Here is a 26,026-nt window from a genome sequence, read left to right as displayed (position 1 = left end):
ACTTCAGTAAAATTCCCAAAAAGAGCTAGACTGAAAGAAAGACATGAGACATGTTATCACGACCGCAAAGCAAGCAATTCCAGCCTCCTCCATGGTCTCCAACCAAAATTTTCCTGCGTTCTATCGCTACCACTTCAAGTATCCTCGCCGCCGCCGACTCGTTGGCGAATCCTCCGGAGAGACCGAGCTAAACTTCGTGCCTCTGGAGCCACTCGCGTAGCTGGTGCTGCTGCTGCTGCTGCTGCTGGCGCTGCTCGCCTGCTTGCTGCTGCCCCCGATCCCTCGAAGCGAAAACTTGCGAGAGGAAGTCTTCAAACTTCTTTCGGAGATTGGCAGCATGTCCCTCTCTTGCGACGCAGACGAGAAGATCCTCAGTCCAGACTCCGGGTCATCGGAAAGCTGCTTGTTCTTAGCGCAAACCGGCGTCGTCGTCGTCGATCCACGCAAGCTGTAGCTCTTGAGCAGCCTCCTCGGGAATAGATTGCCACCACCCAAGCATTGCGGACACGGAGGATCCTGTCTCTCGGACTCGGACGTTGCCTGCTCCAAGCAGTCGGCATGAAAGACGTGACCGCAGGCCAGCACTCCCACACTCGGCGGATCCAAGTTTCCCACCATCTTGTGAGAGCTCAGCGGAGACCTCTGTGACAGCCAGCGGGAGCAAAGGCCACAGACGAACGCCTCGACGCTGGTCGACGCATAGCCAGCGGCTTTTATCCTCTCCAGTGCGGCCAGCTCGAGCTCTGCTAATCCAACCAAGTCCTCGCCACTGCCGTCACTCATCCACCGCAGCCTGTCCCGTCGAGAAGATGCGACTAGCTCCGAGAAAGCGACCATCGACCAGTCGGAGGTTGTCCCGCCGAGCGATTCAACGTCCCCGCTCTCGGATCTTCTTGTGGAGGAGAAGGCTCCTTCGTTAGCTCTGCTACTGCCTACGTTTGTCAGCCCGCATTTGTGCGGCTTCTCCCGAAGTGTCTTGGAGAACTTGGATACAAAACTGCTGTTGCTGCTGCTGCTGCTACTGCCGCCGCTGTTGTGCACGACCGGCTTAATCGAAGGTTGCGTTGGACAGTCTTTAGAAATCAAGGTCAGTGATGAACGCGACTCCGGGGTGTTAAAAGTACCCTGGAAAGCAAACCATGCAAACGTTTTGAGAAGCAAATTAGAGAAGAGTGATCAAAACAGGCACGGCATACCTCTTTTGAAGATGTGATCGTCGTACATGGACTACAGCTCGAATCTGCAACAAGACTCCAAAATTATTACCAGTACGATGAAGAAAAAAATTGACCCAAGACTGACACTCACCTAGTGGAAGAGGAGCCAGATCTACCAAGGGGCACACTTGACAGGAGCTCAAAGGATTGAGATGCGAGGCCCGAAAGCTGCTGGATGGGCTGGGATCCGGCGAAAAAATCCCACCCGAGAATGCTCGTTGGTGACCCACGATACGAGAGCTTCCACGCCGGCTGCCCCTGCTGCTGGACGAGAGAGAAGACCTGTAGAGATTCCCAGTGGCCTCTGGAAACGACTTTCCATCCCAGCGCGGCGACAAATCCCCATTTGAGCGCCAGTGCGCGGGATCCGCCGGCCAGCGCTCCTGGCCCCCAGACTGCTTTCTCGCTGGCACGCAGCAAACAGACCCCATTCCCTCCCCGTCAAGAGAAACAGGAAATTCCTCCTAGATTCCTGGGAACTGCCACATCTCCACCCGAAATTTCAATGCCTGGATGGAAAACCTATGCATGCCCGCCAAGAAAGTCGCCCGCTGGCGCCTGGCGATCGATGCTCGCCGAGAATCTCCACTCCAGCAGCTCAAGATGTGCATTCGCCGACACCGTAGCTCCCATGCCCGATCTACACAGCGTCACGATACCTCGCGGATTCCAGGCCGCGGCCGAGTAATCCGACGCTCCCGACGCCGATCCTCACGCGGAGCCGCGCGGCGCCGCCATCGCCTGCCGCGTCACGCCGACCGCCCCGCTCAAGCCCTCAAGAACACGGGGATGGATTGAACAGCGCTCCATGGCGCTCCGGAGATTCGAACCACAGACCGTTAGCTTAACAGAAAAAATATATATTTCACAGCGCATATTCTGCCAGAAAAAGGGGATTTTCCGGTAAAATACTTTACAAATTCCGCCAAGCGCATATTCTGCCAGAAAGGAATAATCTGGTGCTTAGACGCTAGCCACTTCGTTTTTTTCCACTCCTTGGAGGAGCTCCACAACGCGCGCCATGCTCGGCCGGCTATGGCTGCTCGTTTGCGCGCATATCGTCGCCGCGAAGACGAGTTTCTTGAGCTCCTCCGGCACGAATCGCCCCTGGAGCTTTGGATCGACGAGGCAGTCCAGCTTCCCCTCGAGGATGAGCGGCTCCGCCCAGTCGACGATGTGCTGCTTCATGCTGAATTCCACTTTCTCCGTCGGCCGCCGCCCGCTGATGAGCTCCAGCAGCAGGATCCCGAAGCTAAACACGTCGCTCTGCAGCGTCGCGGCCTCGCCGCTGGAGCACTCGGGCGCCGTGTAGCCGAGCGCCACCTTGACTTTGAGAGCCGGCTTCTTCATCAGCGCCGCGATGCCGTAGTCCGTGTAGAGCGGCTGGAAGTCGTCAGTGAGGAGGATGTTGCTAGCTTTGATGTTGCCGTGGATCATTGGAGGATTGGCGGAGTGATGCAAGTATCTGCAAGGAAGAAGAAACGAAAGAGTGAGAACTTCTCAAAGCATTTGACGAACTGGAGTGAGAACTTCTCAAAGCATTCGAAGAACTGGAACTTACGCGAGGCCCTCGGCACAGCCAAGAGCGATTCTCACTCTCTTCCTCCAATCCAAGAGATTGTCGTAGGAGAATGCGCCATGAAGATGCGCGAGAAGGCTGGAGTTGGGCATGTAGCTATAGACGAGGATTCTCTCGTCTCGCTCGACGCAGTATCCTCGCAGACGCATCACATTTTTGTGGAGCATCTTTCCCATCTTGCCTGCTTCTTCCGCGAATTCTTTGTCCGAGTTTAAGCTGCTGCCACTCCTCAATCGCTTCACGGCAATCTGGAAAGAGTTTGCTGCTGGAGATCTTTCCTTTCGCCAAGAACAAGAAAGAGATACCTGAGTTCCATCCGGGAGTTGCCCCCAATACACACACGCCGTGCCCGATTCGCTTGGAAGCGGCTCGGAATTGTCATCGCTTGTCGCGGCGGAATCTCTGTGATCCTCGATCTGTGTCTTGTTGCCACCGCATTTCGAAGATTTCGACCACCTGATACGATGGAATTTTATAGGCTTCCAATTCGCGAAGCGCGATATCGCTGCGCGTACCTGCGAAAGATGGATCCCATTAAGAACGCCTTGATGACCTTGGTCGCCATTTCTTGCGATGGAGGAAAAAAACTAGGGTTCTTCGTGCTTATTTATTTGACGAGCTCGGCGCGATGCCTGCCCGTCAAGTGACGCTTCTGTTTCAACTGCCTTTTACCGCCAACGGGTACTTTTATCTTCGTTTATTCGTTTGCTTGGAGCTAGGGTTTCGTGATTTGGGAGCTCACTCTTGGAATCGCGATGGCGATGGCGACGGTAATCCCTGTGGTCACGCCAGTCGACAAGAATGCCGGCGCTGGCAAGCCTCGGTCAGGTACACGAAGAACATCTATTCGCCAATCGAGGATAAGTAGTATCAGGTTTCACTTGGTCAGGAAAAGAGATCGAGCTGAAAGGAATCGAGATTTCAAGTCCGACTATACCTTATTACCGATCGAAGCAATTCAGTATTGATTGCAATGCAGCAATTTTCTTTTGAACTGCAAGGGGTTTGCTTGATTGGAATCGAGAGTTTTACTTTGAGAAGTTCTCACCAAGCATGAAGGTATGCTTGTCAAAGTTCTAGTCTGACAATGGAGAAGCGCGCTGAAAACGCGTGTGGCAGAGAAGCGTGAATCCTCTGTTTGGTTTCTTCCCGAACAGAGATTTTCCTGCACGGCTCGCGCAGTGATACGAGTGTAAGTTACTCATAGTGATCTCGCCTCCTTACTTGCATCTTACCAGGAAGGAACCTCTTGAACTCTAGAGCTCGAGCTTGCGATTCCACTTCTTTCACGGTAAGTAAATAAATGTTGCAAGAAAGATTTCATCTGAAAGCTGTTCCTCTTTGTAGATGGAAGTTGGAACTCCGAGCAACCACGACTTGGACAGACTTCTACGCTTTCGAAAATCAACGATTAGTAGGTGCTCTTAAACTTTTTGGTAAGTGCGTGATTTCTTTACCATTTTATTGATTCGGAGCTCAAAAGCTCCATCTAGACTATTGGTTTTCTTTTGTCCCAGATCGATCGCTCGTGGAACCAGTCCAATTGAAAAGAATTGCAAGCTCTCTCTCTCTCTCTCTCTCTCTCTCTCGCTCGCGAGTGAGTCACTGTTTTGATTCTTCCAAGCTCTAAAGTGGTGACTCCATTTTCCAAAGACATGGGGAATCGAACGCGCGCGACGTGAAGTCCATGAAAACTCCACTCTAGAGAGATTCTAGGGCATATTCGTTTGCCATGGACGCTATCCAGCCTCCTCCTCTCGCGTCCTCGGCAGCGGCGGATTCGGGCGCCAAGGATCTCGACATTGTCATCCTCGTCTCCAAAGGTCTGGGATCTTCGCTCGCTTCGTGGCGCTCCATTCTAAAACCTTACCATCTCCTCATTGTGATCGACGAGGAGGAGGAAGAGATCCAGCAGCACCTCCATGGCCTGGATTTCGCCCTCTACTCCACCGCCGACGCCAATTGCGAGCTGGAGCGATGCAATCTCTTGGGCGCCAAGGACCGCTCGGCCCTAGCCGCGGCGCGCGCTTTCGCCCTCCTCGCCTCCACTCGAAGGTACCTCGCCTTCTTGGATCTCAGCTCCGCGGCTCCTGCCACAGATCCGGCCACCGGCGACGCCATCGATCCATTCCAGCAGCACCTCACGAATCTGCGATCGCCCTCCACGCCCTTCTTCTTCAACACGCTCTACGATCCCTTCCGGCCCGGCGCGGACTTCGTCCGGGGATACCCTTTCAGCCTCCGGACGGGGGTTCCCACCGCGATCTCGCACGGGCTGTGGCTGGATCCGGCCAAGAAGCCCGCGGATCTGGTGCTCACTGTGCCCAGGGACGTGTTCTTCGCGATGCGATGCATCAATGTGGCTTTTGATCGCGAGCTCGTCGGGGCGGCCATGTTCCTGGGCAGTGGAGATCTCTGGGCGGGGCTCTGCGCCAAGAGGATCTGTGACCATCTGCGAGTTGGGGTGAAGTCCGGGATCCCATACGTGGCTTCTCGCGGCCAGGAAAAGGAGGAAGAGACCACCGAGCTCGCGGATCCGGAGATCATCGATTTCGTTCGCGGGATTGAGCTGCCGGATGCTGCCGTCTCGGCTGTGGATTGCTATGAAGAGATTGTGAAGAAGATCAAGGCCGAGAAGCCCAAGTTCGCGGGAGAGATCTCAGTGGCGGGCCTGGAAGCCTGGATCGCGGCTTGGAAGAAGACATAGAACAAACAAACGGTTCTTGAGTGAAACGCACAAAAGGAATAATTCGCCTCTGTGCAAGGCATATTCTGGTATAAATCTCTATAGAGTTAAAGTTTTAGGTAAGGGCGGGTTATTCGTTCCCCTGCTTGGACGGCGTGGTCCGTGTGGAAGGCGTGGCGCCGGCGGGCTCAGCGTGAATCCTGGTACGTTTCGTCCCGTTACGAGCGCCTCGCGGGGCGATTAGGTCGGGAAGATCCGCGAATTCGCGATTCTTGGAGGGAATGGAGCGCGAGGTGCAACCTCTGATCCATTCTCGCTGTGGCGTCGAGAATGCGGACGATTGCAGCTTCTTAGAGAGGTAGAATCTTGATCAAGAGATTTGCGCTCTCACATTCTTGGTTCTCCTCTCCAGTTGTCACAATCTCGAGGATCTCAAGAAGCAACCATCTCCTCCCGCGATGGAATTCACGAGGAAGAAAAGATTGGTTTGTAGCAACGTCGCGAGCTGCGCGCTTTCTGAGAGATCGTCGTCGTGCGATCATGAAGAAGAGCATTGCGAGACGAAGGAGAAGAAGAGAAAGCGGGGCAGCGTTTCCAGGCGGCTGTGGCTGGCGATGGCGTTTTGCTTGGCTCTCATGGTGGTGGAAGTGATTGGAGGATTCATGGCCAACAGCTTAGCGATTCTGGCCGACGCGGCACACTTGCTCTCCGACGTTGCCAGCTTTGGAGTTTCCATCTTCGCGATCTGGGCCTCCGGGTGGAAGGCGACGGCGCGCTGCTCTTACGGCTTCCACCGGCTCGAGACTTTAGGTGCGCTCTTGTCCATTCTTATCATTTGGATCGTCACTGGATTCCTGGTTTACGAGGCGGTTTTCAGGCTCGTCCACGAGCTCGCGCCGATCGATGGGAGGCTCATGTTTGCGATAGCCGCTGTAGGTTTCTTCGCCAACTTGGTCATGGTCTTCATTCTCGGCCACGGTGAAAGTCACCACCATCGTCACAGCGACGGTCACTGCCACCGTAGTTCGCTCTCCGGCGAGAGTTACAAGCAGGAAGGCGGATCTCTTGAGTCCTCGGACACAACCGAGAAGGCACACTTGGGCGATCTGGAAAAAGTGGTGGTGATAGAGGAGGAGGAGGAGGAGTCTTCTACGCCGCACAGCAATCTAAACTTGAGAGGAGCTTATCTCCATATCCTGGGAGACATGATCCAGAGCGTGGGAGTTCTCGTTGGCGGAGCTATCATCTGGCGGTATCCCCGGCTCCGGTACGTGGACGTGGTTTGCACGCTGGTTTTCTCTCTGGTGGTGCTGTGGACGACGCTGAGGCTGCTGAGAGACGTGGTGGAGATCCTCATGGAGAGCTCCCCTCGAGGGATCCAGGCCGAGGCAGTGCAAAGCGGCCTCGAGCTCGCCCATCCCGACGTCCTGGGAGTTCACGAGCTCCACATATGGTCCGTGACCACGGGCAAAGTTTTGCTGTCGTGCCATGTCGCTGTGAAGCACGACGCCGATGCCGACTTGGTTCTCCAGAGAGTGGTCGAGTACTGCTACCGGGAGCTCAAGACAAGTCATGTCACGGTGCAAATCGAGAGAATGGATGTGGATCATGTGTAGAAAAATCTCCTTTTTTTCGCTTTTTCTTGAGCGATATGACACTGAGGTGAGGAGTAAGAAATGCATGACTACTAAGAAGCCAAGATTTATATGATGTTAATTTGGATTGTGCTGGCTAAGGTGGTTATAATAAGCGATAGCAAAGTTACCTTGAAACTCTCTTTAGAATAACATTTTGGGTTACTGGTTGTACTAGCATATTCTTGAAACCATTGTGCTAAACAAAACATATAATGATTTTTACCGAACATGGCCATGCCATACATGGCTATTCCATACAAGGAAATTTATTCCATATTATAAAACCGGAGAATACCACAATCATAGAAGTAAGATAGAATTTCTAGCTGAGAGATGGAAGCATTCTGGGTTCTTGCCATTGTTTTGGTTGCATGCATCTCGATATCCCAAGCTGCTAGCACAAATCCTCCAGTACAAGGCCTGTTTGTTTTTGGGGACTCAGCGTTAGATGGAGGACAGAACACGTACATCCCGGGCTCCAAGATTGTTAGCGCAATTCCGCCGTATGGAAAGACGTACTTCAGCAAGCCAACAGGGCGTTGGACGGATGGTAGAACGATTGCTGATTTCCTGGCTCAAGCACTAGGCCTTCCATTGTTGCCACCTTTTCTCGAGCCTGGCGCCAACTTTTCCAGTGGAGTGAACTTTGCATCTGCCGGTGCAGGCTTGTTAGATGAAACGAATGCCCATCAAGTACGTATACTCTCGTATTCCCCTCAGAAATAGTTGATTTTGATTCATTCTTTTTGGGTTTTATCAGGGAGTTATTTCAATGAAGCAGCAGCTGCGCCAGTTTCGCAACGTCACAAATGAGTACAAAAAAGAGAAGGGTGTGGAGTTTACGAACCAGCTCTTGCGCAATTCAGTGGCATTGTTTAGCATGGGAGCTAATGATATTGCTAATGCTGTTCCCAGCTCATTCTTGTTCCAGGAGATGATACAAGCATATTCAAGTGCTATTCAGGTACTCGAGTATTACATTCACTAACTTCAAAACCTTTGGATGTCTCTTTTGATTTATAGGAAATTTACAATTATGGCATTAAGCATATCATAATTCTGCTAGCACCACCAATTGGGTGTACTCCTAACTTGAGAGCAGTATCAGCACAAAGCAGGAATACCAATTTAACTCCAGAGGGCTGCATAGGAATCATTAACACTTTTGTGGATTCATATAACACTAAACTCTTGAATCTTGCTGTGAAGTTACACAATGACTATCGTGACTTGAACATTGCAACATTAAATCCATCTCCAATTATACTGAACGTGCTAAGGAATCCTCAGAAATACGGTAAGAAACACAAATTATCTCTCCATTCATATTCATATTAATATTTGTGTGTGTCCATCTAGGTTTCAAAGAAGCAGAAAAGGCATGTTGTGGTGGTGGGCCATTTAATGCAGCAGAATTTTGTGGGGACGCTGATAAACATGATTGGAAGCCAGATCACAAAAATAAATACACTAAGTTCATATGCAACAATCCTGAGGATTATTTATACTTTGATAGCAACCATTTCACTGAAGCTGGTTATTGGTTTGTGATGAAGAATTTTTGGCATGGATCTTACAATATTGCAAGACCCAGCAACCTCAACTTCTTTTTTCAGGGGTTTAACATTCCAAACCCACCCCCAACGCCTTAAAAGTTTGTAATTTTTTTCTTATAAAATATTTCTTCTAGATGAAGTTTATCACATGTATCAATGTTGTTAATGTTTTCTAGATTAGTGTTTTCTAGGCCTTAACATTAACAACCTCATGCAGTGGAAGGTTGAAAGGATCAATATTTTAGATAAGAAAAAGAACAAAGCTGAGGCACTGGATTACGAATCCCACTCTCAACACTAGTTCGTGATGATAAATAGTTTTCATACATTTTTTGTAGGCAATGGTAGGTAAAACAAATGCTGTTGTTAATTGTGAAGGTAAAAGTCTATGGAGGAAAGCTGGAGCCTCGACGTTTTTACAGTCTCTCTTATGGCTGCGAATTAGAGCCAACAGATTCTATGACCACGGCGTTACCAGACGAGCATTGTAGCCTAGCGCAACGCAATAGAACGTAAAACAATTGGCCCACTCTCCACAGCGACCGCATTGTGTCTCCATGAGCTTCATTTGACAATAGAAAGTTGATACTATAAAATCAGTGGCAGCATTCAAGCGAGTGGAACCAGTCAACTTTACCTTTGCGGGACTGTTGTAGCGTGGAAATCGAGTGACTGTTCCACAAAGCTCGCAACTGCAAGGTGAGGAGTTAAAACGTTTGTAGATGCTCGAAACTTTCAGCTGGAAACACCTGTGAATCTCTACACGGCTGGCTCCAAACTGGAGATCCTCGGCACTTGGTTCTCCCATGCCTATGTGATGCGTGTTGGATGCACAGAAATCACACGAGGGTGAATTCACCCACCTGCAAATCCAGAGCTCTTTCAGAAAAAAAGAAATTTGGGAAAGAAGAGCCAGCAAACGAACTAACTTGAAAGATGTCTTGAGCAACTGAATGAGAAAAAAATGGTTCTCTTCTTCTTTGGTTGGCTGGATCTTCCCTTCCTTGAGATGAACAAAGAAAATCAAGGAAGAGGAAGAAACAAGCGGCCTCGAGCTCGCCCATCCCGACGTCCTGGGAGTTCACGAGCTCCACATATGGTCCGTGACCACCGGCAAAGTTTTGCTGTCGTGCCATGTCGCTGTGAAGCACGACGCCGATGCCGACTTGGTTCTCCAGAGAGTGATCGAGTACTGCGACCGGGAGCTCAAGATAAGTGAGAATGGATGTGGATCATGTGTAGAAAAATCTCCTTTTTTTCGCTTTTTCTTGAGCGATATGACACTGAGGTGAGGAGTAAGTATGTAGCCAAAATTTATATGATGTTAATTTGGATTGTACTGGTTAAGGTAAGCGTTGATTGGGATTACCGAACATGGCCATGCCATATATGGCTATTCCATACAAGGAAATCTATTCCATATTATAAAACCGGAAAATACCACAATCGTAGAAGTAAGATAGAAGTTCTAGTTGAGAGATGGAAGCATTCAAAGTTCTTGTCATTGTTTTGGTTGCATGCATCATGATATCCCAAGCTGCTAGCACGAATCCTCCAGTCCAAGGCCTGTTCGTTTTTGGGAACTCAGCGTTAGATGGAGGACAGAACACGTACATCCCGGGCTCCAAGATTGTTAGCGCAATTCCGCCATATGGAAAGACGTACTTCAGCAAGCCAACAGGGCGTTGGACGGATGGCAGGACGATTGCTGATTTCCTGGCTCAAGCACTGGGCCTTCCATTGTTGCCACCTTTTCTCGAGCCTGGTGCCAACTTTTCCAGTGGAGTGAACTTTGCATCTGCCGGTGCAGGCTTGTTAGATGAAACGAATGCCCATCAAGTACGTATACTCTCGTATTCCCCTCAGAAATAGTTGATTCTGATTCATTCTTTTCGGGTTTTATCAGGGAGTTATTTCAATGAAGCAGCAGCTGCGCCAGTTTCGCAACGTCACAAATGAGTACAAAAAAGAGAAGGGTGTGGAGTTTACGAACCAGCTCTTGCGCAATTCAGTGGCATTGTTTAGCATGGGAGCTAATGATATTGCTAATGCTGTTCCCAGCTCATTCTTGTTCCAGGAGATGATACAAGCATATTCAAGTGCTATTCAGGTACTCGAGTATTACATTCACTAACTTCAAAACCTTTGGATTTCTCTTTTGATTTATAGGAAATTTACAATTATGGCATTAAGCATATTATAATTCTGCTAGCACCACCAATTGGGTGTACTCCTAACTTGAGAGCAGTATCAGCACAAAGCAGGAATACCAATTTAACTCCAGAGGGCTGCATAGGAATCATTAACACTTTTGTGGATTCATATAACACTAAACTCTTGAATCTTGCTGTGAAGTTACACAATGACTATCGTGACTTGAACATTGCAACATTAAATCCATCTCCAATTATACTGAACGTGCTAAGGAATCCTCAGAAATACGGTAAGAAACACAAATTATCTCTCCATTCATATTCATATTAATATTTGTGTGTGTCCATCTAGGTTTCAAAGAAGCAGAAAAGGCATGTTGTGGTGGTGGGCCATTTAATGCAGCAGAATTTTGTGGGGACGCTGATAAACATGATTGGAAGCCAGATCACAAAAATAAATACACTAAGTTCGTATGCAACAATCCTAAGGATTATTTATACTTTGATAGCAACCATTTCACTGAAGCTGGTTATTGGTTTGTGATGAAGAATTTTTGGCATGGATCTTACAATATTGCAAGACCCAGCAACCTCAACTTCTTTTTTCAGGGGTTTAACATTCCAAACCCACCCCCAACACCTTAAAAGTTTGTAATTTTTTTCTTATAAAACATTTCTTCTAGATGAAGTTTACCACATGTATCAATGTTGTTAATGTTTTCTAGATTAGTGTTTTCTATGTCTTAACATTAACAACCTCATGCAGTGGAAGGTTTAAAGGATCAATCTTTTAGATTAAGAAAAAGAACAAAGCTGAGGCACTGGATTACGAATCCCACTCTCAACACTAGTTCGTGATGATAAATAGTTTTCATACATTTTTTGTAGGCAATGGTAGGTAAAACAAATGCTGTTGTTAATTGTGAAGGTAAAAGTCTATGGAGGAAAGCTGGAGCCTCGACGTTTTTACAGTCTCTCTTACGGCTGCGAATTGGAGCCTGCGTCAATGAGAGAATTTGAGGGTGAACACGCATGAAACCTGGTTTTACCTTAGAACACTGCAAGGAAACTGGGACTCTTTGGCAACTATAAAGCATCGTCTCTCGTAGCGCTCTTGAAATAGCTCTCCACTTCGCTTGTCCAGGAGTTGCCAGGTCTTACCCCCATCGCAGCTTCCCTCGAGCATCCTGGAAAAGCAATCAAAAGGAAAAACTCTGATCCATAACAATGGCGATTGATTCACGTACCAGTCTAAAGGATCTCTCTCGGGACAGTCGTTTGCGGATGTTAAGTCGTATCCAACAATGTGTTGAGATGCGTTACCATGCAAATGGTAAACAAGAGTCGCGCCTACAAGCACACCTGTTTCAATTCTAGATGCGAAAAAAATAAAAAACTTCGCCAACCTTTTGCTCCTCCTGGTTCTTCCCATTTTGTGGAGTAGTGGCCGTCAAAAGCTGCGCTAGCCTGCAAACGATAAACTTCGTTTTAAGCGAAGGAAATAACCAAGGGAAACGAGAAAACATACCGTTCCAGAGGGCATCTGTTCGCCGGTGGCATAAACCAAGCCACCGCAAAGCCTCCTTCCTTGTAACATCAGCTGCAGCGAACTCATGTCCTGGGATGCGAGCTTCTTCGTGACTTTCTCGACGTTCTCAAGAGCTGTGACAAGAGCCAGAGCAGCCTTTCCTGGAGGTTCCTTGAGAGTGACTTGCATTCCCCCACTTCCATCGCTCGCTTGCTTCATTCCAATGCCATCCAGCCATGCCGCACCGCCTTTGCTTTGCAGGAAGTTCAGCTGAGTTTCGTCTGTGGATTCCAGCTTCGCACTTCTCGCTCTGAATGGCTGCCTCTTAAGCTTGATCAATAAGTCGTGGAGAAGTGCCAGCTCTTTTTCTGCCGTGCTTCTTTCTTGAGAGCATAACAGCCCGATTGCTTGGTAGATTTTACCGACGTGCTCATCTGCGCATAGCCTTGCCGGGCAGAAGCTGCGATCGGACTCAATATGCTGTACTCCCATTTCTCCTCTGACTTCACGCCATTCTTTTGAGCCACTCTGGCGACCAGGTAGGTGTTGATCCGTCTCTGGGCTGGCTTGAGCTCCAGAGAGCTCTTCAGCCTCTTGCCTGTCACGTTGCTCAAGTATATCGAGCTCCTCGGGTTCCAGTTTGCTCCTTTGAATCGCTGTTAGCAGTGCTACTACCTCCTCCGCGGTCTCTTCGCTTACCAAGTTCCTGCGAGACACTACCTTTTACAACAAAGTCAAAGAAGCGCCACACAATATAGTTTGTACCTCTGGCCACTTCCGTGTGTATCGTTTTGTAACATCATAAACTCCATCTTTCGCAACGGCAATGACGTAGTTCAGCTTCTTTCCCCATCTTGACGCAAGTCCGGTGTTAGCGTGAGGAAAAGAAATGTCACATAGTACCCTTTCTCGTAAAGAAGCGGAGTATCATACGAGGCCTCACACGGATCCAAGTGCACCCATCTGCACAAGCACTTCAAGAGCTTTATAAGAGGTCGGGAGAGCATACCTTCCGAGATAAGGAGAATAGCACTCTGTCCAGACGTGATCCGTGAAGTCAAGGACCTGCACAAAAGCAAGAGTTACAAGCATGAACCAACAGATTCTATGACCACGGCGTTACCAGACGAGCATTGTAGCCTAGCGCAACGCAGTAGAACGTAAAACAATTGGCCCATTCTCCACAGCGACCGCATTGTGTCTCCATGAGCTTCATTTGACAAAAGAAAGTTGATACTATAAAATCAGTGGCAGCATTCAAGCGAGTGGAACCAGTCAACTTTACCTTTGCGGGACTGTTGTAGCGTGGAAATCGAGTGACTGTTCCACAAAGCTCGCAACTGCAAGGTGAGGAGTTAAAACGTTTGTAGATGCTCGAAACTTTCAGCTGGAAACACCTGTGAATCTCTACACGGCTGGCTCCAAACTGGAGATCCTCGGCACTTGGTTCTCCCATGCCTATGTGATGCGTGTTGGATGCACAGAAATCACACGAGGGTGAATTCACCCACCTGCAAATCCAGAGCTGTTTCAGAAAAAAAGAAATTTGGGAAAGAAGAGCCAGCAAACGAACTAACTTGAAAGATGTCTTGAACCAGTGGAGCAACTGAATGAGAAAAAAATGGTTCTCTTCTTCTTTGGTTGGCTGGAACTTCCCTTCCTTGAGATGAACAAAGAAAATCAAGAGGAAGAAACACGAAGTAGAGCTCACCTTGGCAAGCGCGATGGCGGCCTTTTCCTCGAATTCCTCTACAGGCAGCAGTGCTCTAGCTAGCCCTTGCATTGCCGGATCATGATACTATAGCGAAAGAGAAAGTTAGAGAGATTTGTGCTCGGTAAGACTTACTTGGGCGATCTGCTCGACATAGCCCTCCAATTTCTGCTGGAATTCCTCTCCCTGCAAAGCATTTCTTATTAGAACCGATCGATCGATGCGCACAGCGCCTTCTTACCATAAGAAGAAGATGAACAATATTTCGAGATTTAGGGTTCTTCCCTCCCAATCAGACCACTTTCATGGCCATGGAGACCTATTCCGACGAGCTAGCACCATCGAGCGGGTCGATCATCAACAAGAAGAGCGCTAGCAGCATTTCCAAGAGAGGTTCTAGCGTTCTCGATGGCGGCGATTCTCCATACTACCTCGGCTGGAAGGAATTCCAAAGAAATCCATACGATCCGGTCTTCAATCCGGGTGGATGCATTCAGCTAGGCTTGGCGGAATCCAAGGTGATGGAAAATTTCCTGGTTCTATGAGCTCGCACCTTCTAATCTTGTTTGCTTGGTTTGGATTGATCGAGGCAGCTTTCTTTGGATTTGCTGGAACAATGGCTTGATTCACATCCAGAAGCTACAAGATTTCCAGTGGACGAGATTGCCGTGTATCCAGACTATGCCGGACTAGCAAGCTTTCGAAAAGTATGGAGCGATCTCTCTTGTGTTCTAGCTAACTCCTGGCTCTTGCTTCCAGGTTTTCGCGAGCTTCATGGAAGAAGTACTTGGAGGAGGCCAAGTAGCTTTCGATCCAGACAACATTGTGATGACTGCCGGTGCGACGGCAGCCATTGACGTGCTAAGCTTTTGCCTGGCTCAAGCTGGAGATGTGTTCCTCGTTCCAGCGCCTTATTATCCCGGGTAAGCTTTCTAGCATCCATCTCTTACATGCATCCTTAGCTCTTTGCAAGCTCATTTCTCGCAGCTCTAGCTCTAGAAAACAAAGAAAGTTTTGCCTGCTTGCTTCATAGTTTCCAGCTCTTAAAGATTTCTTCCTTGCTCTTTTCACGTCTCTTCTCATGCAGAAATTCTCGTGACTTATCATTCTTACTTTGGTTTGCCAGTTTTACGAGAGACAGCCGATGGAGGAGCGACGTAGAGCTCATTCCCGTGGAGAGCAGCAGCGCCAATGGATTCAACGTAACGCCAGCGTCGCTCAAGGCGGCTTTCCATCAATGCGCCAAGCTCGGGAAGAAGGTCCGCGCGCTGCTCGTTGCGTCACCCAGCAACCCCGTCGGCAATTCCTTGCGAGCAGATACGCTCAAGCAGATGCTGGAGTTCATCAAGAGCGAAGGGATTCACCTCATCTGCGATGAAGTTTATGCCGGCTCCACTTTCGACGATCCGGAGTTTGTCAGCATTGCCAAAGTCATGGAATCCGGGGACTACGACAAAGCCAGCGTCCATATAGTCTACGGCATATCCAAGGACCTGGGACTCCCTGGACTGAGAGTCGGGGCACTCTACTCTTGGAACAAGCAGGTTCTATCAACGGCAGCTAGACTGGGAAGGTTTTGCTCGGTTTCAACGCAGACGCAGTGCTTCGTCAGTGCTTTTCTCTCGGACAAGGAGTTCGTTCGTGACTACCTGCGAGAGAATAAGAAGAGGTTGAAAGCTAGACGAGACTGGGTGGTGGAAATGCTGAGAAACACAGGTACCGGCTGCGCGAAAGGTAATGCTGGTTTCTATTGCTGGATAGACTTGTCAAGATTCCTAAAGGCACCCACGGAAGAAGCAGAGACCGAGCTGTGGAAGAATGTGGTGTACGAGGTTGGGCTGAACTTAACTCCTGGGAGTGCTTGCCACTCCCCGGAGCCAGGCTGGTTCCGGTTTTGCTTTGCAAACCAGGACGAGGATACTTTAGCAGTGGCTATTCGACGATTGGAGGATCTACGTGCGTGAAAGACCGTGAGTACAAACAAAAGAAGAAAGGCTCACTCAGTATTCCAAGAGCCTGAACGAGTCGACAACGCTGTGCAGCCGGTCGCGCATCTTGTTCCATCGTCTCTCGTTAGCTCCGGTGACGAGCGCGTAGAATTTGCCTGCGATCTCAAAAGCTTAGTGGACATCACGATTCGAGACAAGCTTTTACCGTTTGCAACTGTGACTGCTGCCAGCGCATGTCGCGTGTACGTTTTGTCCTTGGCAAGGAACTCGAACGTGTAGTATGGCTTGCCATCGGTTTCTCTCTGCGACGGAAGGAGAGAAACTTCAGACAAAGAGACATCGATGGGCTAACAAATACCTCCTTGGCTTCAATAACTTGCGTTTTTTGCGACGGTGAGGTGAGGAACTTCTCGACTAGAGTTTTCGAAAGCTGCGGCAAAATAGTACTGTGAAGTGTCCATTCTTTCCAAAGGGTATTTTCTTTACCTTATCGGGAGGTCCAAAATCGTGAATGTCGGTTTTCTCAGTTTTCACAATATTCACACTGACGCTTTCCAGTGGCTCAATCACGTCTTTGTACACTACATCCTGACCTTTGACAACAATTTCCTACATCGCAGGAAGTATAAACAACAACAACAAAAAAACACGAAGGATTCAAGAGCTACCTCCCAGCCGAATGGATAGTAAAATACGTAGCCATCGTTTTTGTCCAATGATGCCTTGAAGCCTGCAGGAGTTTCTGCAACATTCTTCCATCAAAACATGATATGAGAGTACTTGAGACACTCACTCTCGGCGCGGGCAACGTCGGGAGAGATCAACAACAATGTCCCGACGCCTACGAGAATCTGCCGACGCTTGGTCCTGTCTACACGACAGATTAGCGGATACCTTCGCAAAGTTAGAGAGCTTTTACCATCAAAATGATCCAAGTTCATGGAGCTCTTCATCTTTATAGACTGTTTGGTCTGTGAGATCCAAACGTGAGTGAACAGGAAAAAGTAGAAGCAGAAAATTGTGACCTTGGGGCATCCTCGCAATGCCGGAGGCACTTCTGAGTAAAATGCGGCTACCTGCGGCTCCAGTGCGAGATAAATTGGTCTTCCACACCACGCTGCCATTCCTGGGCTCCTAGAGGCCAAAGCAAACGAGGAGCAGATAGACCCCTCTCTGCACATCTAGACCGTTCAACTCGTTCAAGCTATAACCAAACTTACGAAGAAATTACCTGGATGAAACATCACGAAGTAGAAGCCACTGCAAACATAAGAAAAAAAATGAGGATAAGAGACAACAAAATGAAAACTCACACCTCTATAGTTGCTGGTTTTCTCGAGTCTCCTCTCAAGTTCGTCCACCCAGCCACTTTCATCATCAAAGCATTCGGATCCGTCGAAGCTTAAAAGGGTAGAAGGACGTGCTGATCTGATAGTCTCTTCCAGCGGGACAGGAACTCCCAGCTTCCTCAGGCCGGAGAAGTAAGGCCACTTGAACCACCTTAAAGCATCCGCGGTTATTTTTCTGCAGTTCCAAAGATCAAGCAGCTTGAGAACTCTTCCGGGATGCATAGCGAGATGCGTAGCCAACACCATCACTGAGACGTCTCCTATCTGGTAGCAGTTCCGTAACCAAAGCTCTGCTGGTAGCACCCCATTCTGCACTAGCGATAAAATGCTTGCGTCCGTAAGCTTCGGTATGAGTGAGAGATCAAGAGACTTCAACGTTTTCGCTGCCCTGCCGGCCATTAGAGCGACGATTCCATCGTCCGTGACCCTTGTGCAAGCTCTCAGAGAAAGTGATATCAACGACATCTTCCCCTTTGCAAGAGGATAAAGGCCGAAGTCGCTAACATCTGAGCCATCGAGCAATAGCGTTTTCAAGTTGCATAACTTGGAGATATGTCGCAGGCCAGCGTCACCGATGCTTCTACAGCCTCTGAGATTTAACACCTCCAAAGTGGTGCAACAGACGAAGTGCCCGAGAGTGTCATCGCTGAGCAAGTTGTTCAGAGACAAGTTCACGTTGACAAGCCCGCGAGGAACGGATGATGATAAGTTGTGAAACGCCAAGTCGGTTAACTTACTCGTCTTCATAAGCTCAAAAGTGTGAAGCTTCGAGCAACTGTAGAGAATAGCCGCGCAGCTAGCGTCTGTAATCCGAGAGAAACCACCGAGCCTTATACTCTCCAGCTGCTGCAGGCTGTGGATCATTATAAATACTCCAACGTCGTTGATTCGCTTGAAGAAAAATTTCGAGCCTCTGACCAGGGAAAGCCGACGCAACCGAGTAAGAGCTCCAAGTTTCTGAATGCCCGCATCTGTTAAGTCGTTCTGATAAGCCTCGGATGGCTCGTCCCGCAACTCAAGCTCCAAAAGCATAGGCAGGTTCTCAGAAACGCATTGCACAATAGCGTCGGTGATATGGTAGAGAACCAAGGACAGCCTTTGGAGTTTGTACTGCGAGGCTGGAGACGCTGTGGCGTGGATAAGCTTGAGACCGTGCTCTTCCGAAAGACCACCAATCTCAAGAACTAATAGCGAAGGTAGGACAATACCACCAAATACCAAAACCTCCGGATCAAATAGCAGCGACAAGGACTGGAGTAAAAAACGCGTATGAGCACACAATAAAGAAAAGGCAAGAACATACCTCCAAAGAATGGCAGTGCTGGAGTGAAGCTAAAGACATCGTTGTGGTATCCGAGCATGGATTTATCGATAGACGCCTATAGCACGATAGGAAAAAGATTTAGCATACAGTATATCAAGGCCAGACTCCTACCGGAGGTTGCGAGCAGTGAGACCAATGTCGTGAAAAAACCCCGGCGAGAATTCTGTGCAGTACTCGAGGTGGAGCTCCTCCAGCTGAGGCTTGGCAATAAGGTCTACCATATCATCCTCCAGAGCCACGCCACGGAGTTTCAAACTTAATCGCGAGCTCGACGAGCCAATGCTCGACGTTAGGAGCCGTTTCAATGTGGCACGATCCAGAGAATAGTCCTAGAGAGCCCGGAGATCAATAGCTGATGGGCATTTCTACGCGACATACCTCAAGATGAAGATTTTCCAAGAACGGCAGCTCCTGATCGACAGCGGCTTTCAGCACCCGGCACGTCGACGCGGCCGCGAAGAGAGAAGAGAGATCGAGCAGAGAAACTATGTCCTGGAGCACGGACAGCGGGAGGCGCTCCATCGCTGCCAAGCCCTAAGTAATAGATTCAATCACACAACAGTTCTAGTTTTTTTGTTTAATAAAAAAGTATGTCGGCCAACTCTGTGTACGAAAGAATGCCGTGTTTTAACGCGATTTTCGTCACTGCAAACTCCAAGCAAGGTATGTTCTCACGCTTGAGGAGATCTGCCAAGAAGGTCAAGCTCGAATCCACCGTTATCAACCCACTGAATTCGGCCTTTGCTCAAGTGTGCTGGTGGAGGAGCGCTGCGAAAACGAAGAGAGAGACGTGGTGGATTCCCCCACTCAATCCTGGAGGGAAGGAGAAGGATTCCGCTGCACAGTGAAAGCCGAAGCTGAAGATCCCACAATCTTGAGTGTTCAACCAGATTATGTTGTTGTCTGAGCTCTCACCAGGGCCATCGATCCCAGCTACGTTTGTCCACAGCCAAGGGAATTGACCTTGCCACAAATTAACTAAGACTTTCTTAGGCTGCAGTTTAGACAAAAGCGGTGCGACTGGGTTAATGTGTAAGTTATCTGAGAATTGCAGTGCACGAAGAGTTCAGTTGCTTTCAGTTTTCATTTCGTTCTTCTTTTTTCTAAAATAAAATTACTTTGTTTATAATGAATCACACAAAGCTCTGGTTACAATCCATTTGTGCATAACTATAAAGCATAGGAACTTATTTATATACATTGTTAAGTGCTAGCTTTAACTCTGTGGTCAATGTGGGTCAAAAGGAAACTCAAAAGTATATTAAGGGATGTTAAAATATAAAATTTAATCTACTCTAGGGCTCACAATGAAGGGCTGATTGTCCACAACTAAAGAACAAGTAATAGGGTAAAAAAAATGGTTAATCTTCTATTAATAGTATGTTAAATACTAAAAAGTTGCAAAGTTTATAATGTGAGAATGATGGGGAAAACCATTCCGGTCAAAGGAAGAGGCTTTTCAATTGTTATTCATCAACTCAATTGTGTGTGGAACAAGATGGAATTTGAGAACATTTATGCATTAGCTTTAATGTTGAAGGCATACTTATCGGAAAATGTGGTTGATTTTGTAAAAACCTTTCACAAACGGGCGTTTGCATATGTGTTCGCATTCCATTTGCAGAGGGTTGCCAAGTTAAACAAATATTCCAAGTTAAACCAGAATCTTTTACAATCTTTTATGTTTCTTTCTACGGATGGGAGGCAATTGCTGCTGCAATGGCTCGCCAAGCCACCTCTTCTGATCGTCCAGGGAAAAAACAAAACTCCTTGGGATCAATTCACTATTTATGGTGCAGCTTACAAGCAAAGCCATGGGCAAGTTCTACAATGAGTTGAAATTTGGTTTGCTAAAGAGTTTGATTGCACATGTAGGGAGGGTCCTGGGGGAAGAGATTGAGGTTTGCTGTGGTTAGGTGCCCTTGAATGTGCTCAATGAGATGCAAATGAAGTGCTTTAGTGATTATCATTGTTGTGAACCATCACAAAAAGATGGTCTTGCTGTCTACACTACAAATGCCCAGTATGTAAACATCAATAGGGAGATTTTCAAGACTCCTTTCCTAGAGATCAGCTTTTGCTACCTGCCCATTGATTGTGAGTCATGGAACATCTTCATTTCTACCAGGTAGTAATGCTCTAAGTCAATAATCCCTGGCTGCGACAATGGATTTTGCTATTTCAAATAATAATAATGCAGTAGATGCCCAAACAGGGCAAGCACTCTCTAGAGGACTTTTTGGCGGGCAATAACAGAGCAACATGTCAAGTCCTATGAATTCTAGTGGGGGGATGCAACTGGGCCTGGGTATGGCTGCTGGCAGACAACAAAGCCTATATACAACATTGCAAAACCAGAGCTACATTGATGTGGATGTTGCTGTTTGCAGGTTCATCTATGGAACTGCACAAGCCTTCAATGTTGTGAACAACCTGTATTAGAAAGAGATGCTCAGCACTGTGGGGAAAATTGGTCCAGGCTACTTCTCAGTGTCTCTAAAGTATGAAGCGATCCAGGTGAAACATTTAAATAAGGAGTATGAAAGCTTGAACTCAAGGCTAGATGTTGTGCATGAAGGCTGGAAGTGATTTGGCTACACGATCATCACTAATAGTTGGCAATGCCCAAGGAAACAAAGCATTGTGAACGTGATGGTGGTGAACATTCATGGATTAGTGTTTCTGAAATTGTTTGATGCGTTGGAGGAGAAGAAACCGGTCTCTAGTTGTGGTCGAAGTTGAGCCTTGTTCTCATGGAGGTTGGATTTGAGAATGTGGTTCAAATGATCACTGCTACTGGCTTCAACTTTGTTCGCATGGGGGATTTCATGAAAGAGGAGTTTTCGAAGATCGTTCACGGCAGATGTGCAATTTTATGCTGAAGAAGCTAAACTTGGTTACAGCATTCTGGAAAATCACCGCTTGAGACCTCATCAAACCAGCGTTGACGAGATTTTTGTACAACTTCATGGTGATGAGCTCCTTGACTGAACTGGAGATGATCAAAGCTTTGCAGCAGTTTGTGGTATTAGATGTATGGTACCAAAACTAGGATAAGTTGAGCGAAGTTTCAACACTAAAAGTCCTGATTCAGAATGGTAGTTTTTGGCATTGTTGTGCTAAGGTTTTGCTGGTGACGGAACCAATTTTGAAGGTTCTGAAGCTGGCAGATCGAGAAGGAGCAACCTTGGGCTTCTGTTTGAGGAGATGGATCAAGCTCAAGAAGCTCTTCAAGTTTTGGATGTGAACAAGATGGTTGTTGAAAAGAGGATCAACATCATCAAGCATTTCATCTTTGAGTTGAGCACAGAAGAGCTTGACCCCGTGAATCTCCATCTGCAAAGCAAGAGCTAATAGAAAATGTTCCACTCTATGCTCCAAAGTGCTACTCATTGTTTGAATCCTCTCTGGTTGAGCTTGCTAGAAAATTCTGAGGCAAAGAGTGATCTTTATGATTATTTTGAGCTAGTGGCTGGAGCCAAGAACTATGAGTTGTTTCAAAAGCTCACTTTCCAATATCGGAGTTTATGGAGGCTACACCATAAGAGATGTCTCATGCAATTGCCAAACATTGAAAAATGCAGCTCCATCTAATGAGCTAGTGGATAGAGTATGGATCAGTGTTGCCAGAACTTCAAGAGATTGCTATGCGTGTTCTTAGCCATACTATATTAGTTTCAGCCTCTGAGCAAAATTGGAGCATTTGGAGCATCATGCAAATAAAGAGGTGAGCTCATTTGCTTGTAAAGACCATGGAGAAGCTCTTCTTCTACTACAGCAACTTGAAGCTACTCAAGGAGATGGAAACACATGAGATGAGGCTTTTGGAGGTGAATGCGGATGAAATAAAGGTTGAGCCTCAGTGGATCAGAATTCTTTTGATGCAGGAAATACTTGAGGAAATTGAATTGAAGTTGCATGTTGAAATGGAGGAGGTTTATGATGATGAGGCAGGGATGGGATCAAATGTTGATGATGAAGAAGAGGAAGTGTGATCACTACTGTTTGTGTGTTTGAAATTTGAATTTCAAGTTTCAATGTTTCAAATTTATTTCTTTTACATATATTTAGGGTTTATTTACATTTGAATTATACAAACTAGTATCTTCGTTCATATCAAAAGTCTCTATGTTTGAACACATTTGCGTCTGTTTAGTTCGTTTTGTTCAGTTGTTTGCCAATAAGTATAGCTGGAGAGCGTGTTCTGTGGTGGTCTAGATTTTATTGGATAGTGGGAGTGATAACAACTTTGTTCCAGCAAGTTATGGTCTAGTGATATAAGCAGTTCTTCCATACATAGTGGAAGGTGCAATTACCCTTGCTTAGCATTTTGTTAAATGGGGTTTTTCATATTTATCCTTTAAAAAATCCATAGAGGTCCAATTTTGACATGCATAATTGGGAGGGGGGGTGAAGAAAGAGGGATCAATGGAACTAGAGTCTAGTTCTGTGCAATCCTAATCAAAGGAACTTGAGTCCAATTCTATGCAACAAAATCCATGCCACTCACTCCACAAATATATACTCCTAATCCTTAGTGGTTGTGAACTTTTTGCCTTATCTATGGTCCCCAGCCTCATCTTTCCCATATCGACTGTGCCTACTAATGTGAGGGACTTGAGTCAGTTGTGAAATCAGTGGTGGTACACCGCCCTCGCTTGATCTCCACCCATATAGCACCTACAGATATAAAAAGCCCCTAAAGATGTATAGTCATGGATCCTATGGTGCGATAAATTGAGGAGGAGTGTATAATCTCTAGTAATGGTGATGCTGCTATTGCCTAGAAGTCCTTTCCTCATTGCTGTGTGACCGATCCCCTCCAACTAAAATTGCTATTTCCTACCTCCCATCAGGCCATGCAAGTGTAGTGCTGCCACACCAATCCCATACCCTCATACTAGTATAGTTGTACCCTTGGCACTATCCATCTGGAATCATGACCAAAGGTGAGCCACTCCTCTTGGATTCGGGTTGAAGTTACATTTCCGCACTCTAACAAGCTAATTTGATGCAACCTCTGACACAAGCTATGCCCCTCGAAACATCCCATACATCTAAGCGGTGGTGCTCCGAGTGCCTTGATCATGGTGAATCCACAGCCAAGGCAAGAAAAGAATTGGCCAACATAGTCATACCATATAAACGAGGACTTTAGTGTGCTGTTGAAAAGTATTCCATTGCTAATTGGAACTAAGTGTGCAATTGGAAGGTAAGGAAGTGTTGCCAAGCAGTTTGAAGGATCTGGTAATATGGTGAAGAATAGTGTCCTTTATATATCAATCTTAAGTAGTTGTAATGGTGCTAGATGAGACATTACTCAACATTTTGATGCTTGTGTAGAGGGGCTGGAAGTGTTGGTTAATCTTGCAAATATCTATTATGTGGATCTCATTTTTGGGATGCCATGGTTGGTGAAGGTGGATTCAAAGATAAAGTGGAGCATTAAACATATCTCACTAGAGTGCGGTGGAGTCAATGATATGTGGTTTGGAGAGGGAGTTTAACATTTAGTTGTTATGCTCTCTATTACATTTTTGAAGTGGGCTTGTCATAATGGACAAAAACTTTCAAATTACTTGCTATTTATTTCTAACTTGAGGAACCAAAGGCATGTATGGGGGAGAGGCAACAATGCTAGATGTAATTTTCTAATGCTATATGAAAGAGCAAGAGGTTCAATAACAAGTCAAGGAGTTATTTAAGTTTAAATTTATTCAACCAAGTAAGTCTCCATTTGGTGCTCTAATTTTGTTTGTGAGGAAGAAAGATAGTTTAATGTGAATGTGTATTGATTATTATACTTTGAACAAAAAGATAGAAGGATAAAATACTAATGCTATATGTGAGTTATATTAGATCAATTGACATAGTATGTGCGGTTATTCACTCTTCAAAAGAGTGTCATTGCCTCTGACTTAGTTGTGGTCTACTTGGAGGAGGTCTATCTTGATTTTTGTTTGCTAGAGGACATCATCAGTAATTGAGGCTCAAAGTTTACTAGTGGAAGAGCTTTCTGAATACCATGCAAATGACTTTAAAGCTCTCTGAACAATATTAGAGTTGGGATTACATTTGAGTAAGGATGTTCAAGATAAACTTGACTCAAAGGCAATTGATTTAGCCACAAAATTTAATGAGATTTTGGTGGTGTGCAAGTAGAATTTGTAGGCAGCTTAGGTTAGAGTGAAGAAGTTTACTACTGATCATTGCCAATTTTGGGAATATAAGGTGGGTGATCTTATCTTTGTGCTAGTGATTTTTTCGTCAAGTGAGCAATAGAACATTTTAATGTTTTTGTAGAATGGGAAGGGTGATAAACTTTCTCATTAATATGTTAGTCTATATAAAGTGTTAGAGCACATTGATAAGGTGGTTTATTGGGTATGGTTGCCAACTAGGTGAAAATTCATTTAATATTTTATATCAATTAGTTGAAAGGTATATTATCTTGGAGTGCAAGGCCTAATGCATCCTTGATGTATACAACTATGGAAAATGTACTAAGAGCTTAAACAAAATTCCCTAGAAAAAGTGATCACTAGTACAACTCATCCTTAGGACAAGGACTTTGTTGGGGGGGAAGAATTGTTAAGTGCTAGCTTTGACTCCATAATCAACATGGGTCAAAAGGAAGCTCAAAGGTATATTAAAGCATATTAGGATGGAATGGTAGTGTAGTGGAGCTTTTGAGGTAGCTTGGGTGGTTGGGTGGTGAAGAACTTCAAAAGGAGGCATAATGTAGTTTAGGGAGACTAAATCTTTGTCTTTTAACACTAAATTATAACATGTATAGTTCACTCTTTTTCGTCTCTTTAGTCTTGGTCTTCGTCCCAGGAGTGCTTATTCCCTAAAAGTTGTTGTAAGTGGGTTATTGCCTATCATGGCAAAGTGATTTAATCTTGCAAGTGGTGATATCTTAAGCACTAAAAAAGGACATGAAAGACATTCTTTACTTGCTCGAGATTGCATTGGTGATATAGCCTTCACTTCGAGTGCAAAAGCCAAAGTGTTGTATTATGGACTTTTCATATTGAAAAACACTAAGTGTAAGCTAAGAAGAGTTCAAATAGTATATTGTCCTTGCATAACAACATTTGGTTTACTTTGAAACTTACAAAAAAAGTTTAAAAAAAATATTAATAATATTTTGCCAGAAGGGTTTTATAACTGTAGCCATGATTAGTTTTAGACTCGAGGCCATAGTTTACAACTTGCTCTAGCACTACTATTTGTTTTCAAATACTAATATACAATATAATGTGAGACACAAATCCGTAAGCCCCAAAGTGGAGACACAAGTGGAATCTATAATGAAGGAGAGCATAGCAACTATG

General features: G+C 46.4%; 10 protein-coding genes and 1 long non-coding RNA gene across 13 annotated transcripts; 5 read left to right on the top strand and 6 right to left on the bottom strand.

Annotated features, from left to right (window-relative positions):
* Nucleotides 1-2: 2 nt before the first annotated feature.
* LOC112345468 lies at nt 3-2,010 on the bottom strand. Its single transcript, XM_024672306.1, has 3 exons — nt 1,309-2,010; nt 1,197-1,240; nt 3-1,125 (listed from the first exon to the last, which is right to left on the bottom strand). The coding sequence occupies exons 1-3, from the start codon at nt 1,646-1,648 to the stop codon at nt 127-129; spliced, it is 1,383 nt and encodes a 460-aa protein (XP_024528074.1). The 5' UTR covers nt 1,649-2,010; the 3' UTR covers nt 3-126.
* A 119-nt stretch (nt 2,011-2,129) lies between these two features.
* LOC9631701 (PTI1-like tyrosine-protein kinase At3g15890) lies at nt 2,130-3,449 on the bottom strand. Its single transcript, XM_002966836.2, has 4 exons — nt 3,312-3,449; nt 3,102-3,252; nt 2,779-3,044; nt 2,130-2,682 (listed from the first exon to the last, which is right to left on the bottom strand). Exons 1-4 carry the CDS (start codon nt 3,359-3,361, stop codon nt 2,181-2,183), a joined length of 969 nt encoding a protein of 322 aa, XP_002966882.1. The 5' UTR covers nt 3,362-3,449; the 3' UTR covers nt 2,130-2,180.
* Nucleotides 3,450-3,528: 79 nt separating this feature from the next.
* On the top strand, nt 3,529-5,598 carry LOC9631700 (UDP-arabinopyranose mutase 3). 2 transcript variants are annotated; one of them, XM_024672308.1, is made up of 5 exons: nt 3,529-3,624; nt 3,686-3,855; nt 3,916-4,087; nt 4,144-4,232; nt 4,314-5,598. In XM_024672308.1, exon 5 carries the CDS (start codon nt 4,529-4,531, stop codon nt 5,501-5,503), a length of 975 nt encoding a protein of 324 aa, XP_024528076.1. In that variant the 5' UTR covers nt 3,529-3,624; nt 3,686-3,855; nt 3,916-4,087; nt 4,144-4,232; nt 4,314-4,528; the 3' UTR covers nt 5,504-5,598. The 2 variants fall into 2 exon arrangements, with proteins under 2 accessions (XP_024528076.1, XP_002967246.1); XM_002967200.2 differs by lacking the exon at nt 3,529-3,624 and having other exon boundaries at nt 3,690-3,855; nt 3,916-3,988; nt 4,035-4,087.
* A 116-nt stretch (nt 5,599-5,714) lies between these two features.
* On the top strand, nt 5,715-7,254 carry LOC9631699 (metal tolerance protein 1). Its single transcript, XM_002967199.2, has 2 exons — nt 5,715-5,840; nt 5,895-7,254. Exons 1-2 carry the CDS (start codon nt 5,764-5,766, stop codon nt 7,096-7,098), a joined length of 1,281 nt encoding a protein of 426 aa, XP_002967245.1. The 5' UTR covers nt 5,715-5,763; the 3' UTR covers nt 7,099-7,254.
* Nucleotides 7,255-7,452: 198 nt separating this feature from the next.
* On the top strand, nt 7,453-8,976 carry LOC9634741 (GDSL esterase/lipase 6). Its single transcript, XM_024671756.1, has 3 exons — nt 7,453-7,812; nt 7,880-8,083; nt 8,893-8,976. Exons 1-3 carry the CDS (start codon nt 7,453-7,455, stop codon nt 8,974-8,976), a joined length of 648 nt encoding a protein of 215 aa, XP_024527524.1.
* Nucleotides 8,977-9,156: 180 nt separating this feature from the next.
* LOC9631698 lies at nt 9,157-9,618 on the bottom strand. The gene is made up of 4 exons (XR_002992062.1): nt 9,605-9,618; nt 9,425-9,538; nt 9,313-9,367; nt 9,157-9,237 (listed from the first exon to the last, which is right to left on the bottom strand). It is a non-coding gene; the product is annotated as an uncharacterized LOC9631698 (long non-coding RNA).
* A 536-nt stretch (nt 9,619-10,154) lies between these two features.
* On the top strand, nt 10,155-11,606 carry LOC9634740 (GDSL esterase/lipase 6). The gene is made up of 3 exons (XM_024671755.1): nt 10,155-10,514; nt 10,582-10,785; nt 11,595-11,606. Exons 1-3 carry the CDS (start codon nt 10,155-10,157, stop codon nt 11,604-11,606), a joined length of 576 nt encoding a protein of 191 aa, XP_024527523.1.
* On the bottom strand, nt 11,600-14,341 carry LOC9631697 (peptide-N(4)-(N-acetyl-beta-glucosaminyl)asparagine amidase). The gene is made up of 15 exons (XM_024672305.1): nt 14,309-14,341; nt 14,203-14,253; nt 14,068-14,154; nt 13,934-14,016; nt 13,754-13,867; nt 13,642-13,696; nt 13,480-13,566; nt 13,366-13,421; nt 13,260-13,319; nt 13,122-13,209; nt 12,357-13,076; nt 12,235-12,295; nt 12,076-12,190; nt 11,878-12,015; nt 11,600-11,826 (listed from the first exon to the last, which is right to left on the bottom strand). The coding sequence occupies exons 1-15, from the start codon at nt 14,309-14,311 to the stop codon at nt 11,745-11,747; spliced, it is 1,800 nt and encodes a 599-aa protein (XP_024528073.1). The 5' UTR covers nt 14,312-14,341; the 3' UTR covers nt 11,600-11,744.
* A 27-nt stretch (nt 14,342-14,368) lies between these two features.
* Nucleotides 14,369-16,049, top strand: LOC9634739 (1-aminocyclopropane-1-carboxylate synthase 3). The gene is made up of 4 exons (XM_024672303.1): nt 14,369-14,585; nt 14,661-14,774; nt 14,827-14,990; nt 15,194-16,049. Exons 1-4 carry the CDS (start codon nt 14,373-14,375, stop codon nt 16,029-16,031), a joined length of 1,329 nt encoding a protein of 442 aa, XP_024528071.1. The 5' UTR covers nt 14,369-14,372; the 3' UTR covers nt 16,032-16,049.
* On the bottom strand, nt 16,045-17,241 carry LOC9634738 (psbP-like protein 1, chloroplastic). 2 transcript variants are annotated; one of them, XM_024672304.1, is made up of 8 exons: nt 17,042-17,241; nt 16,936-16,987; nt 16,810-16,887; nt 16,685-16,758; nt 16,503-16,625; nt 16,375-16,446; nt 16,222-16,318; nt 16,045-16,171 (listed from the first exon to the last, which is right to left on the bottom strand). In XM_024672304.1, exons 1-8 carry the CDS (start codon nt 17,195-17,197, stop codon nt 16,068-16,070), a joined length of 756 nt encoding a protein of 251 aa, XP_024528072.1. In that variant the 5' UTR covers nt 17,198-17,241; the 3' UTR covers nt 16,045-16,067. The 2 variants fall into 2 exon arrangements, with proteins under 2 accessions (XP_024528072.1, XP_002966879.2); XM_002966833.2 differs by having other exon boundaries at nt 16,936-17,241.
* Nucleotides 17,192-19,215, bottom strand: LOC9634737 (F-box/LRR-repeat protein 10). The gene is made up of 5 exons (XM_024672302.1): nt 19,068-19,215; nt 18,801-19,018; nt 18,669-18,744; nt 17,332-18,616; nt 17,192-17,276 (listed from the first exon to the last, which is right to left on the bottom strand). The coding sequence occupies exons 1-5, from the start codon at nt 19,209-19,211 to the stop codon at nt 17,260-17,262; spliced, it is 1,740 nt and encodes a 579-aa protein (XP_024528070.1). The 5' UTR covers nt 19,212-19,215; the 3' UTR covers nt 17,192-17,259.
* Nucleotides 19,216-26,026: the final 6,811 nt, after the last annotated feature.

The sequence above is a fragment of the Selaginella moellendorffii genome, unplaced genomic scaffold, assembly GCF_000143415.4.
Source record: "Selaginella moellendorffii unplaced genomic scaffold, v1.0 SELMOscaffold_8, whole genome shotgun sequence".
Classification (NCBI taxonomy): domain Eukaryota; kingdom Viridiplantae; phylum Streptophyta; class Lycopodiopsida; order Selaginellales; family Selaginellaceae; genus Selaginella; species Selaginella moellendorffii.
The sequence above is the reverse complement of the archived record's forward strand: the minus strand, read 5'-3'. Positions and strand labels throughout refer to the sequence as shown.

Bases quoted from the DNA above. Each gene is read 5' to 3' on its own strand.
- LOC112345468 (XM_024672306.1), bottom strand. From the start codon at position 1,648: ATGGGGTCTGTTTGCTGCGTGCCAGCGAGAAAGCAGTCTGGGGGCCAG. The intron at 1,241-1,308 runs GTGAGTGTCAGT...GTCTTGTTGCAG, and splicing joins TCTGGCTCCTCTTCCACTAG to ATTCGAGCTGTAGTCCATGT. The intron at 1,126-1,196 runs GTATGCCGTGCC...TTTGCTTTCCAG, and splicing joins CGATCACATCTTCAAAAGAG to GGTACTTTTAACACCCCGGA.
- LOC9631701 (XM_002966836.2), bottom strand. From the start codon at position 3,361: ATGGCGACCAAGGTCATCAAGGCGTTCTTAATGGGATCCATCTTTCGC. The intron at 3,253-3,311 runs GTACGCGCAGCG...CCATCGTATCAG, and splicing joins ATGGGATCCATCTTTCGCAG to GTGGTCGAAATCTTCGAAAT. The intron at 2,683-2,778 runs GTAAGTTCCAGT...TCTTCCTTGCAG, and splicing joins GGCTGTGCCGAGGGCCTCGC to ATACTTGCATCACTCCGCCA.
- LOC9631700 (XM_024672308.1), top strand. From the start codon at position 4,529: ATGGACGCTATCCAGCCTCCTCCTCTCGCGTCCTCGGCAGCGGCGGAT.
- LOC9631699 (XM_002967199.2), top strand. From the start codon at position 5,764: ATGGAGCGCGAGGTGCAACCTCTGATCCATTCTCGCTGTGGCGTCGAG. The intron at 5,841-5,894 runs GTAGAATCTTGA...TCTCCTCTCCAG, and splicing joins GATTGCAGCTTCTTAGAGAG to TTGTCACAATCTCGAGGATC.
- LOC9634741 (XM_024671756.1), top strand. From the start codon at position 7,453: ATGGAAGCATTCTGGGTTCTTGCCATTGTTTTGGTTGCATGCATCTCG. The intron at 7,813-7,879 runs GTACGTATACTC...GGGTTTTATCAG, and splicing joins ATGAAACGAATGCCCATCAA to GGAGTTATTTCAATGAAGCA. The intron at 8,084-8,892 runs GTACTCGAGTAT...AACCTCATGCAG, and splicing joins CATATTCAAGTGCTATTCAG to TGGAAGGTTGAAAGGATCAA.
- LOC9634740 (XM_024671755.1), top strand. From the start codon at position 10,155: ATGGAAGCATTCAAAGTTCTTGTCATTGTTTTGGTTGCATGCATCATG. The intron at 10,515-10,581 runs GTACGTATACTC...GGGTTTTATCAG, and splicing joins ATGAAACGAATGCCCATCAA to GGAGTTATTTCAATGAAGCA.
- LOC9631697 (XM_024672305.1), bottom strand. The intron at 13,697-13,753 runs GTGTTTCCAGCT...CTCACCTTGCAG, and splicing joins AGCCGTGTAGAGATTCACAG to TTGCGAGCTTTGTGGAACAG. The intron at 11,827-11,877 runs GTAAAACCAGGT...TCATTGACGCAG, and splicing joins TTTCCTTGCAGTGTTCTAAG to GCTCCAATTCGCAGCCGTAA.
- LOC9634739 (XM_024672303.1), top strand. From the start codon at position 14,373: ATGGCCATGGAGACCTATTCCGACGAGCTAGCACCATCGAGCGGGTCG. The intron at 14,586-14,660 runs GTGATGGAAAAT...TGATCGAGGCAG, and splicing joins TAGGCTTGGCGGAATCCAAG to CTTTCTTTGGATTTGCTGGA. The intron at 14,991-15,193 runs GTAAGCTTTCTA...TTGGTTTGCCAG, and splicing joins CCAGCGCCTTATTATCCCGG to TTTTACGAGAGACAGCCGAT.
- LOC9634738 (XM_002966833.2), bottom strand. From the start codon at position 17,197: ATGTGCAGAGAGGGGTCTATCTGCTCCTCGTTTGCTTTGGCCTCTAGG. The intron at 16,888-16,935 runs GTAAAAGCTCTC...TCTGTCGTGTAG, and splicing joins GAACTTGGATCATTTTGATG to ACAGGACCAAGCGTCGGCAG. The intron at 16,319-16,374 runs GTATTTGTTAGC...CTTCCGTCGCAG, and splicing joins AAGTTATTGAAGCCAAGGAG to AGAGAAACCGATGGCAAGCC.
- LOC9634737 (XM_024672302.1), bottom strand. From the start codon at position 19,211: ATGGAGCGCCTCCCGCTGTCCGTGCTCCAGGACATAGTTTCTCTGCTC. The intron at 19,019-19,067 runs GTATGTCGCGTA...CGGGCTCTCTAG, and splicing joins TGGAAAATCTTCATCTTGAG to GACTATTCTCTGGATCGTGC. The intron at 18,617-18,668 runs GTATGTTCTTGC...TTTTTACTCCAG, and splicing joins AGCACTGCCATTCTTTGGAG to TCCTTGTCGCTGCTATTTGA.